Below are 13117 nucleotides of genomic sequence, written 5' to 3'. Positions count from 1 at the left end.
TACTTGTCCTGAGTTTAGAAATACCCAATGTTTTTATGTTTTTTTGCTGTTTTTTGTAAGTTATAGGGCAATAAGTACAAGCAGCGTTTTATGATTTCCAAATCTTTTTTAACAAATCTGGTCAGTCTGCCTCCATCTCCTCTTTGGAACATCTTTGAAGCCGGTTAACTCAATTTAACCCATTCAAACCATATATTTTTGAAAACTAGACACCCCAGGGTATTCCAAATGCTGTTATTTTAACCCTTTCCATGCACCAATTATAGAACTACACTTTGTCAAACTTTGTAATAGTAATTTTTTTTATTTTTTTTTCACACAAATTGTACTTTAGTTATAGATATACAGGTCCTGGTATATGCCACTGTCAAACAACACGCCAATGTCTGTTCAGGAACATCTCCTGAGTACAGCGATACCCCACATGCATGGGTTTGTCGGGTTGTTTCAGATTTAAAATGCCACATTTGGGAAGTGCGCTTTTTTTCTCCATTTTGGTCAGTCTGTACCTATGCCCTATCTTTGAGCTAGGCCACTCCAATTTACCCCATCAGCCTTTTTTTATATATATTAGACACCCCTTGGGTATTTGAAGTGCTTTTATTTTAACTCTTTGTTGAGATTTTTGAGAAATTTTAGCACTTGCTCAAAATAATAAACTTTATTTTTTAATTTTATTTTATTTTTTTAATACTTTTTTTATATTATTTTTACACATTTTGCTGGTACTGGATGGTTCATCTAGTGACATCACTGCATAGTTATTTTTAAATGTTAGCACATTTTTTTTTAATTTTTTTTTCCATTTTTTATTTATTTTATTTTTTTTGAATATTTTACTAATCACATAGTGATTAGAAAGCTGGGCTCCATTGACTTGCATGGTTGAATGCAGTACCTGTATTCAACCAGCAAGTGGAGCCAGTTCTCTAGAGGGTCTGGAGACCCTCTAGCGAACTTTTTCGTCTTTATTGTTTTATTTCCCGGGCCGCCGCCATCTTGCTTGATGGCGAAGATCACCGACAGCGGCGGCTGTGACCGCTCTCCGGAGCGGTCACAGCCCACCCAGAGGTAAGTGTTTGGTGTCGCTGGATGCCTCCTGATCGAGGCATTCCAGCGACACCATTTAAGTTTAGGAGGCGATCGTTGATCGCCTCCTAAACGCTTTTAAAACGGGCGTCCGCCGCCATACAATGTATGGCGGCTGTTGACGCCCCGGGGAGGGGCCAGACATGGCCCCCGATGCCGATCTCGGCCTTGCTGAATGCCTCGACATCGAGGCATTGCAGCAAGGCCGTTTAAGCGAAGAAAGTGATCCTAAGCTTATTTAATTTTTTGACGGTTCAGGACCGTCAAAGGTCATTTAGTGACCTTCTTGTTATGACGGTCCTGAACCGGCAAAGGTCGCGAAGGGGTTAAAAGATTTTCAAAGGGAATGCTTGTGTGATTATTATCTTTTATTCATATAGCGCCAAAAATGTACGCAGCGCTTACTAAAATACATATATTCAAGGGGTATGACAAGACGGGAATTGACCCACTAAGACAAACCGATACATTAGTCGGAGAGAGCCCTGCTCGCAAGCCGAAAACGTCTGTCTCCAACCATGGGCTCGATTTAATGCTATTGACTAAACTTAGTTATGGGAAACACGGTATGTTCATTCTGTATACCAACGTTCAGGACAGTTTAGTGCTCCTGACTACATGTACAAGATCAGTCGTTCCAAGCCAAAATTCACATGAGCCAGGAACAACCCCATCGCCACAACCTTGCTGTGAGAATAAGTCTGGGAACATATAAGTTACTATTAAGCCGGGAGAGTTTCCAGTATAAGTCTGGGAATTTGGCCAACTGCTGTGAGCAATAAGTTCTTCCATCTTTCCTTTCATCTCTTTGGTTAAGTGCTTTTGCCGTATGTTGTGGTTAAATGTCCTCGCTGCGGTTCATTTTTGCTAGACTGGGCATGTGCAGTGTGTTCTATCGTCTCTTGTACGGTGTCTACGTTGAATTTAGTCAGGTCTGCTGGAGGTTATAAAAAAAAACAAAAACTCTTAATCGTCTGGAATGTACGTGCAAAAAATATATACATTTTACATATATACAAATTGCACAGTGAACAGCTTTCAGGGCAGGGTGTTCAATGGTTTGAATGTAGCATTGTCTGTGCGTTCCTTATGAAAAATGTATGGGCATTCTTTGCAGTTTAGTTTAGTAATTGTTTTGCTTACTGGAGTGTTTTTTTCTATGGAAAAAGTTGCAAATCTCTCTTTAGTCCTGTTATTGAATCAACCCCGTGTGTCTTTATTCTGTGATTAAAATTGAACACGTCCTGCACAAATCTACCGTTTGGGTAGAGAATGGCATTTCGCTAAACATTTTGGTAACTACATAGAAAATGGATTTATGAATTGTTATTTTTCCGTAACGATTTCTTGGCCTGGTTACTGGGCTGTATCCTTTTGCCATCCCACAATGCAGCGTGTACGTAATAGTTCAATCTGCATCCTTAATCTACATTTAACAACCTGAAAACCTTACGGAAAATTATCTTTTCCCGGCATAGTAACGGTCAGTCCAAGGTGATTTTCTCATTTTTCTCATAGGCAACAGCAATGAAAGCATTGATTCCATAAAGGATTATGAAGAGGAATTCTTTCAAGGATCATCACTTTTGAAGTAGGTTTTTCGTCAGAGCTATTTAAATGCACTTCAAGTTCTAATTGGCAAATGCTCTGTTTATGTCAGAATTATATTGTAGACCACACCTACTAAACAAAAATAAACATTGTTAATATCAATATATGTGTATATAATGGATATTGATTATAAACACACAAAAAAATAATCTTCATAACTTGGTAGAGTATCTATGATTTTAACCTGCAGATGTCTGACAACAGAACATTTGTATATGGGCTGTAGTCTTGATCTCTTTCAGTAATCCATTTATCTACTACAACTGAGAAAAGGAAAAGTATTGTACTGTGCTTTTTATCATAAATACCGTATTGGCTCGAATATAGGCCGCACTTTTTCCCCCCACTTTAAGTCTTTAAAGTGGGGGTGCGGCCTATATTCGGGGTCTAGCACCCGACGCCCAGGACATGTAGTCCCGGGCGCCGGGCAGCAGTGGCGTCGGCAGGGGGAGGGCCAGAGGGGGCCATGGCCCCCCCTACATCATGCTGTGCCCCCCCAATTGAAACGCCAGCTTTTTTTTTTTTTAAATAGACCCGGAGGAGAGAGTGAGAGGCGCCGAGCGGTTGCTGAGGAATAAGTTCTCAGCAACCGTTCGGCGCCTCTCACTCTTCTCCGCGACCGCGAGGCCTCTTCCTGGTTCGCAGTGCCGGCATTTCAAGCCGAGCGCCGGTATATGTCGTCATATCCGGCGCCCAGCAGTGAAGCCGGCAGAACCAGGGATACAGAGACCTCGCGATCTCACCGCTGGACAAGCCCAAGGTAAGTGAACTTCAAAGGGGGGGTTAGAAAGTTAGGAGGGGGTTAGAGAGTCAGAAGAGGTAGATAGGAAGTGAGAAGGGGTAGATAAGGATAGATTGGGAGGGAGAGGGGGGTAGATGGGATAGATTGGGAGGGAGAGGGGGGTAGATGGGATAGATTGGGAGGGAGAGGGGATAGATTGGGAGGGAGAGGGGGGTAGATGGGATAGATTGGGAGGGAGAGGGGGTAGATTGGGAGGGAGATGGGGGTGGATGGGATACATTGGGAGGGAGAGGGGATAGTTAGGATTGATTGGGAGGGAGAGGGGGTAGATAGGATAGATTGGGAGGGAGAGGGGGGTACATAGGATAGATTGGGAGGGAGAGGGGGGTACATAGGATAGATTGGGAGGGAGAGGGGGGTACATAGGATAGATTGGGAGGGAGAGGGGGGTACATAGGATAGATTGGGAGGGAGAGGGGGGTACATAGGATAGATTGGGAGGGAGATGTGGTAGATAGAGAGGCAGTTGTGGTAGATAGGATAGATTGGGAGGGAGAGGGGGTAGATAGGATAGATTGGGAGGGAGAGGTCTTTATGGGACAAAAACGGCGTACGTTCAGCTGTTTGGGGACAAAGTTGACATAATGTGTAACTTAGGTGCTGGTCAGGTTCTATGTGGGCAGTGTGGACACCAGGGTTGGCTTTGGGGTGTGTGACCAGTGATCTATGCCTGTAATTTAGGGGGTTTTATCTATACCTTTAATGCAGAGTTTATATGTAATTTCCAATTGATTTATATCTGCAAAGCTGGGTTTTGTGTCATTCTGTTCATCTGTATCAGCTATATTTCCATACATTATTAATGTTTACCTGCAAATATAGGATTTGCATGTCTTATTCAGTTGATCAATACCTGGAGTGCTGTTTCCATGTGTTGATTATTTGATCTAAACCTTCAGTGCTGAGTGTACATGTGATTTCCAGTATATATATACCTGCAATGCTGGGTTTGTGTGTTCTGTTGGTTTATACCTGCAATGCTATGTTTCCATACATTATTTATGTATACCTGCAAATACAAGTTTTTTTTTTTAATCTCATTCAGTTGCATGTGCTGTTTCCATGTGTTGTTTGTTTGATCTATACCTGAACTACAGGGTGTAAGTAAAAGAGCGCTATGGTTTAGTGAATGAGGGGACAAAGGGACTTGGGATGATTACAGGGGAGAGGACTTCTCAATGTCACGGTGCAGTCAGAAGGAAGGAAGACTGTACTGACTCTCACTGTCTTCCCCTGATCTGCAGTCAGTGTGGCAAATATATTGGCAGCAGGGTCTAATATTAAAATATATATTGGCAGCAGGGGCTAATATTAATATATATCGGAAGCTGGGACTAATGTTTATATATATCGGCTGCAGGGCCTATTATCAATAAATATTGGCTGCAGGGGCTAATATTTATATATATTGGCTGCAGGGACTAATAATATATATCGGCAGTAGGGGCTAATATTAATATATGTTGGCAGCAGGGTATAATTTCTATGTATATCGGCAGCAGGGTATAATATAAGTATGTATCCGCAGCAGGGGCTAATATTAATATATATCCGCAGCAGGGTCTAATATTTCTATATATCTGCAGCAGGGTCTAATATTTATATATATTGTCAGCAGGGGCTAATATTAAATAATGAAAAATAACTGTCACTTTAGCTGTTATTTTGAAATCATATTTTAATCACAGTCTTTACTTCAAAGAGATAAGTGCATATTATGTAGTTAAAAATGCACGTCTAACGTGTGTGTGTGTATGTATGTATGTATATATATATATATATATAGTGTATATGTACCGTTTTATAATTGGCCCCCCTACTTTGGTCCCTGGCCCCCCATGTGCCCCCCCTAAATATGAAACCTGGAGACGCCACTGCCGGGCAGGCAGCGGGGTTAGGATACAGATCCCCCGCAGCGGTGCAGGGGACCTGCATCCTACTCCCCGATACGCTTAGACAGCTGATTGCCGGCACCGGAAGTTGTATACGCGTATTGCGTAGATGTCCCCCGCCGGCCCCGCAAGACACCCGGGAGTCTCCTCTGGTAAGTCGGAGGGGGCAGAGTGGCAGCATATCTCGGGGGGGGGGGGACAGTGGCAGCATATCTCGGGGGGGGGGGACAGTGGCAGCATATCTCGGGGGGGGAGGACAGTGGCAGCATATCTCGGGGGGGGAGGACAGTGGCAGCATATCTCGGGTGGGAGGACAGTGGCAGCATATCTCGGGGGGGAGGAGGACAGTGGCAGCATATCTCGGGGGGGAGGAGGACAGTGGCAGCATATCTCGGGGGGGGACAGTGGCAGCATATCTCGGGGGGGGAGGACAGTGGCAGCATATCTAGGGGGGGGGGGAGACAGAGTGGCAGCATATCTCGGGGGGGGGAGACAGAGTGGCAGCATGTTTTTTTGGTGCTTTTTTAAAGAAAAAAACTTTTTCTTTAAAAAAGCACCAAACTTTTAGGGTGCGGCCTATAAACGGGGGCGGCCTATATTCGAGCCAATACGGTAACACTCTTGGTTTCCTTTCTGCTAATGCAATTTAGAGAATTGGTATTTTTCGATACTTTGTAACGTCTTGCATGTCACTTACTATTCCGTTTGCTTATCCAGAAAAGGCATGCTCAAGGCTCATCAGGTGACCACCAAGAATTTAAGCCTTGCCGTTTCTGATTGTTTTTGGAAAATGGTGCGAGAGTCTGTTGAACAACAAGCTGATGCATTCAAAGGTAAAAAAGCTTATTTCCTAAACGACCACTTCATCTCTATTTTTCATATTGTAGTTAATTTTATCCTAAAATGCTTCTTGCCCATGCCCAGTAGCACTCTTATTCTGGTCAATGGGAGCCCAATACTATCTGATCACCGATGACTTTTGGTGCTGAATTCAGTTACCAGATGGTAATATTCTTCACATTTCAGAATATGTTCTGTTTTTATTTTGGCTAATTTAATGTTAAGAAGATGGTTACAGATACATTTTACTAACAGTTGTAGCTGAAAATTATTTGATACATTTTACACTAGAAATCTGTTTACTGTATATTGAGATTGGCATTTTTGATGCTGTCAAATGTCTGAAAACATTTTATGTTGCCTGTTTAGCAACATAAGTACAGGGCCGGACTGGCCCACAGGGATACCGGGAAAATTCCCAGGGGGCCGGCAGGTCCGTAGGTCGGCACACCAACATTCAAAACAGCGGCTGAGCAGCTGCGAGTGGGATTGAAAGCCTCCTTCGGCCACCGGCGCCTAATGAAATTAAAGGGGGTGGCGTTCACGCACCGCCCAATGGCCGTACCTCAGCACTTCGTCCCACGTCTTAAAAGGGGTGGGATGAAGAGCTGAGGCACGGCCATTGGGCGGCACGCGGGCCTCTCTAATTTCATGAACGCTGGCCTCCACCAGCTGCCCCCACCAGACAGCAGGGAGTCAGAAGCAGTGGTTAGTCGGGGGGGGCGGTGTTATATGGGGGGCATAAGGCTTTTCTGGAGGCAGAGTGCCCCATGATATGCCTTTGAACCCCCTATATGCCACTCTGCCTCCAGAAATGCCTTTTAACCCCCGTATATGCCACTCTGTGCCATGATATGCCTTTTAACCCCTATATGCCAGAGTGGCATATAGGGGTATAAGGCATTTCTGGAGGCAGAGTAGCATATAGGGGGTTAAAAGACATTTCTAGAGACAGAATGACAAATAGGGGGTTAAAAGGCATATCATGGGGCAGAGTGACATAAAGGAGGGTATAAGGCATATCAGGGAGGCAGAGTGCCGTATAGGGGGGGTATAAGGCATTTCTGGGGGGCAGAGTGGCAAGCCTGGGGGCAGATGTGCATAACTGGGGGGCAGGTTGGCAAATAAAATAAAAACAAAAATGTCTCAATCATAGCTTTTATTAAATATGAAAATATAGTTTACATGAATTAATAAAGAAATAAGTTTCTTAAAAGAATATCGTGAAGAATAATGTGATCACTGTTTTGTTCCACTGAATAAAATTGAACTTTCTCATCTAAAAATGTTTGCAGTCGCAAATGTTTTGATTCTATTCTGTCCAATGTATTTCATTTATTAGGGCCTTTTAACACTTTTGCTTTCTGTCATTTTAATACAAATAATGTGATAAAAAGAATGTTTTATAGTTATTTGTATGGCAAATAGTGTGACTCGGGTATGTATAAGGAGCGCGTGTGGGTATAAGAGCTCAACCGCGAGATAAACTATATGGGGCTGGTCTCCAAATGTTTCCAGGGCTGCTTTTCATTCCCAGTCCGACCCTGGTATTTAGCGTTAATTAAATGCTGAGGACTGAGGGTTAATTTAATTAATTCATACAGTTAACATAAAGTGAAGTTAGAGGTAAAGGGGGGGCAATCTAAATCCTGGGGGCAGTGAAGATTAATCCTGTATTTATTTATAAAAGTATTGTGTCAGTGTGCTGTGAACGAGTCTGTGAATCTATGAGGGCACTATGGGATATCTGGGGATATAAGGCATATCCGGGGAGGACGGAGTGACATATCTGGGGGGGGTATAAGGCATATCAGGTTGCACAGTGGCAAATCAGGGGGTATAAGGCATATATGGTATATAAGGCATTTGTGGGGAGGGCAGGGTGGCATATCTGGGAGGCAGTGTGGCAAGCCTGGGCTCAAATGTGCACAACTGGAGGGGGGAACAGGTTGGGAAAACAAGAAATGCATTTTATCAAAGTTTTTTTTATTCTGACATTTGTTTTTAACAACCTGTTTATTAAATTATTTTAAATAAAGGAAAAATTTTCATTAATTTTTTATCCGATTAATCGAAAAAATAATCGGCCAACTAATCGATTATAAAAATAATCGTTAGTTGCACCCTACTTATATTCAGGCTTTTTCTTTTTTCCTAAATTAATATTCACATTTTGGGGGTTGCCTTATAATCAGGGTCATCTTATAATCGAGCAAATACCGTTTATCTTTAATATATTTAAAGCAAAAAGACTAAATAGACATAGATAGGTAGTTACATTTCATGATATATAAACAAAAATCCTATGTTGTATTTGATCATTCATTAAATGATTGAACAGTTAAATGTACATCATGATATATATTAAATGCACACATATATATATTAGTTAAACCCCTGGTTTAGAATGTGCATTAAACTGTATCAATTAATGAATTAGCCTTTGCTGATATTACGTAAGGGCTTTGCTACAATTTCCTTTTTTAACATGGAAAGGATGCATTTTTATTACTGAGTTTTAAGGTAGACTTTGGATACATTTTGTTTTGGAGACTTCTTGTCAGTTGTAAGGTTTTATGACATCATAGTTACTGCAGCATAACAGGCAGTGCATGCCAGGCACGGTACATTCAGTTGACTTGCTATCAGTTGGACTGGTTGCTGTATTCTGAGTATTTTTGGTATCGACAAACCGCGATCAACAATGGCTGAAGGAGAATTTGTCAACGAGCCTCCTCATCTGCCTCTGTATGATCGGGATGGTGATATACACATGAGGTCTCTGTCAGAACTGAGCCTGGAGGTGAATTTATTTCCAGAGATGCCTCCAACGCCCCTATACGATCGGGATGGCGACATTCACATGGAGACCGTGTCACAACTGAGTTTGGAGATGCATTCATTTGCCGTGATCCCTCCAACTCCTCCAACGCCTCTTTACGATCGAGATGGCGATATACACATGGAGACCATTTCAGAGCTGAGCTTGGAGATGGATTCCTTTGCCGTGATACATCCAGCGCCTCTATACGATCGAGATGGCGACATACGTATGCTGACCCTGTCAGAGCTGAGTCTGGATATGAGCTTACAAGCCGAAAATCCTCCAGCCAAAGTGACAACAAAGGAGAAAATAGCCAGTTTCTTCAGGAGACTGTTCAAGCCACGGAGATGCAAGGCAAAATTCATCTGCATTTGCGTTTGTGAAGTGGAGTAAATTTCCTTTGAAGATCTGGGAAAAGTTAAACCTCGTAGATTCTTCCCTGTGCCCCCCCCCCCCGCCCACACTATCCTGTCCCCAAACCAAATTGTTCTGTTAATAAACAAAAATGACCAAAATTTTAATGTATTACATTTTTCTCTTACCGTCTATCATTAAAATAGTTTGTTCTATTATCTTTCAAACCCTTTGAGTTCAGCAGCACTAGGGTGAAGTCTAAATGTAAATGGGCGACTTATTATTCTACTTAAATGGATAATTTTGCCCTCGACAATGTCTTGTATTAGTCACTGAAATCATTAGCAGTCAATGTCAGTTGCAGCATCAAAGGGCTCACTTGTATACTAAGAATTCTTGGGGCCCTGCAAGACATGGGGGGCTTCATCACAGGGTTAGAGGGGTCATTCTTTACTCCTCCGTAATGACTGTATGGGATGTTTCTTTATTGGTGTGAGCGGTGTACAGACCATAGTCTTCCTTTCACCGGTACATACTATACCTGTGTAGAGAGATGAGGAATGTAATCCATAAGCACTCAAGAGAAGACCCCCGCCACAGGGTGCCATGGCTTAAAGGACTGCCACCCTTCCCCCAGGGTTCAAGAGGTTGATATATTAACCAGAAACACACAGATTCCTATACGGTTGATCACAACATATATTGTTTGCAAAGATCATGTTCCTTTCCTCCATCACACCCTTGTTGGCTCCCATTTCAAAGACGCGCATGAGCACAAGAACGGTTGTGATATTCTTGAAAACTATGACTACATGTATGCAAACTCCCCTCCTAATTATTGAGTTAAGGTGTTTCACTCACACTCATTGCTAGGTGTATAAACTTAGCACAAAGCAGCCATCTCCGTAGACAAACATTGGCAGTAGAATGGGTCCTACTGAAGAGCTCAGTGACTGTGAATGTGGCACTGTCATAGGATGCCACCTTTGCCAGTTTGTGAAATTTCTGCCCCGGTCCACTGTAAGTACTATTATTGTGAGATAGCAAAGTCTAGAAGTAACAGCTCAGCCATGAAGAGATAGACCTAACACACTAAAAGAGCAAGGCCAATGAGTGCTGAAGTGTGTAGGGTATAAAAATTGTCTGTGCTCTGCAGCATCACTTACTATAGAGTTCCAAATGGCCTCTGGAAACATCAGCACAAGCACTGTGTGTCGGGAGCTGGATGAGTTTGTTGTTGTAGAAGTTGACTGGCCGCACAGAGCCCTGACCTCAACCCCATCAAACACCTTTGGGGTGAACTGGTTGAGAAAAATATTTTCACAGCTTTTCTTAAATATGAATTAGTTCACATGAATTAAAGAAATAAAAGTTTCTTACAAGAATATCGTGAAGAACAATGTGATCGCTGTTTTGTTCCACTGAATAAAATTGAACTTTTTAATGTTTGGATTCCATTATGTCCAATGTATTTCATTTATGGGGGCCTTTTAACACGTTTGCTTTCTGGCATTTTAATACAAATAATGTGATAAAAAGAATGTTTTATGGTTATTTGTATGGCAAATAGTGTGACTCGGGTATGTATTAGGGGTGCGTGTGATTATAAGATCTCGACCGCGAGATAAACTATATGGGGCTGGTCTCCAAATGTTTCCAGGGCTTTTCAGTCCCCGTCCGGCCCTGCATAAGTAGTGACGTAATGTTGTCCTGTGCAGTTTTTATATTGCTAGTGTAAACCTATGCTACCAGGTTTGTTTTTATCATTTTCTTTTCTTTTTTCCTCCCCACAGCAACTCGTTTCAATCTTGAGACAGAGTGGAAGAATAACTATCCACGGCTGCGTGAGCTTGACAGGGTATGTTTAGCGTGGCTGCTTTGTGCAGTATTTAATACTGGATTAATCCAAACTGAAATTACATTCAGAGAGGATCATTAGTTTCATTTGTGTTTTGCTAAACATAAATGTTCCCTATGAATGGTTATAGAATAAAGTGACGGAAATCAGCAGATTTAGACCTTATGTGCTTACTTGTAATTTTACTTGCACGGCACCGTATAAGCTATGACAAAGCTGGTAGAAAGTAAAATTGTATTACGTGGCCAATATACTTATATTAACAAACTGAATTGTATATCCTTTAATCGGCACTTTGATTTTAACTCTACGCAAAGCATCTTAAACTGTGTCTTGATTTAGAATATGAAATAAATACTAGTTTGCATGTAAATGAACTGCTCTCCACTTTTTAAATCTTTCAAATAACAAAAAAAGACTTATGGAAGCCAAGTTTTTTTCGTGTCATACACACTCCATTCCCAACAGGAATTAACTTAAAATCTGGGTTCTTACTGTGTCAAATGAAACCATTTACTGAACTGTGTGTGGGCACAGAAATATTAATGTAATGTGGTTCTTTATACAATTTTTTTTCCCCTTTTCCTAGAATGAACTTTTTGAAAAAGCGAAAAATGAAATTCTCGATGAGGTTATAAGTCTTACCCAGGTGACCCCAAAACATTGGTAATTATTTGCTCTGCTATTTTGGTGGCATTGGTGTTTTTGTTTATGGAAGGGGTCGTCTTCAAAACTGATGTATATAAAGATATCTAGGTTTTTTTTTTTATTTGGCTTACTGGATAGATTAAATGGCCAGTTAACAGCATTTGGAAAAAAAATATTTCTTTGGAAAAAGTATTATGACCCTGTCTACCTGTTTAATAAGCTGTCATCTTCTCAGCATTGATAGGGTGCGGGTCTCTGGAAGGGAGCATTCAGTCTCCCAATGCTTGTTGGCATGAACCTTCTGGCCAGCTTCATTCATTAAAGGGGGGCTTGCATATGTAGTTATTAGGCTCTAACTGCTTGCCATGATACCTAAGTGGACTGCATGATTTACTGACCGCTTGTTGATTTTGTATTAGGGAAGAGATCCTTCAGAAGACTTTATGGGAGCGAGTCTCTACGCATGTGATTGAGAACATCTACCTCCCAGCTGCGCAGACCATGAATTCGGGCACGTTCAACACTACTGTGGACATAAAGCTGAAGCAGTGGACTGACAAGCAGTTGCCTCATAAGGCAGTCGAGGTTTGCATACCTACAATTAGTGTTCCAAAGCCTGCATATACATCATCTGTATGAGCAAGTCTGTCACAGCTAATATACTGACCTGCTGTGTACGATAGAACGTACTCAATGAAACCTTTATCTCATAGACAGGGTTCTGTTTTGCTTTATGTACTGAAATCTTAAAAGTTACAGAGCATATATCAGAGTGTATGGCCAACAGGAATATATACTTCCGAAGATATCACGCTAGATTCCCCCACTGTCATAAACATTAATTTATCTGTTTTATTAGGCAGCCTGAATCCCATCATCAATTTATGTATTTACGTTTTTAGGTGGCTTGGGACACCCTTCAGCAGGAATTTTCCCGCTTCATGACTGAAAATAAAGTCAAGGAGCACGACATATTTGACAAGCTAAAGGAGGCTGTCAAAGACGAGAGTATTAAAAGACACAAGTGGAACGAGCAAGCAGAGGATAGCCTGGTATTTTACTTATGAATGCATTTGTATTCCTGTGATGTTTGTATACGCTTATCTAATACATAATAAGATAATAAGAATATTCTTTGCCTTTCAATATGTTATTTTAAATGAGTTTGTATGTCCTGTTTGTCTCAGCTCTGCATCAGT

General features: G+C 41.7%; 1 protein-coding gene across 2 annotated transcripts in view; it reads left to right on the top strand.

Annotated features, from left to right (window-relative positions):
• Window positions 1-13117, top strand: part of LOC149282199 (dynamin-like GTPase OPA1, mitochondrial) — a 45165-nt gene that overhangs the window by 14541 nt on the left and 17507 nt on the right. For both annotated transcript variants that reach the window (XM_089498476.1, XM_089498477.1), the window contains exons 15-20: window positions 2608-2680; window positions 6112-6227; window positions 11206-11270; window positions 11860-11936; window positions 12338-12503; window positions 12821-12970. In XM_089498476.1, the coding sequence (XP_089354602.1) occupies window positions 2608-2680; window positions 6112-6227; window positions 11206-11270; window positions 11860-11936; window positions 12338-12503; window positions 12821-12970 (647 nt within the window). The remainder of the gene's footprint in view (window positions 1-2607; window positions 2681-6111; window positions 6228-11205; window positions 11271-11859; window positions 11937-12337; window positions 12504-12820; window positions 12971-13117) is intronic.

The sequence above is a fragment of the Sceloporus occidentalis genome, unplaced genomic scaffold, assembly GCF_023333645.1.
Source record: "Sceloporus occidentalis isolate IW3139 unplaced genomic scaffold, rSceOcc1.0.p SCAF_121, whole genome shotgun sequence".
NCBI classification, from domain to species: domain Eukaryota; kingdom Metazoa; phylum Chordata; class Lepidosauria; order Squamata; family Phrynosomatidae; genus Sceloporus; species Sceloporus occidentalis.
This window is presented reverse-complemented; position numbering and strand designations above follow the sequence as displayed.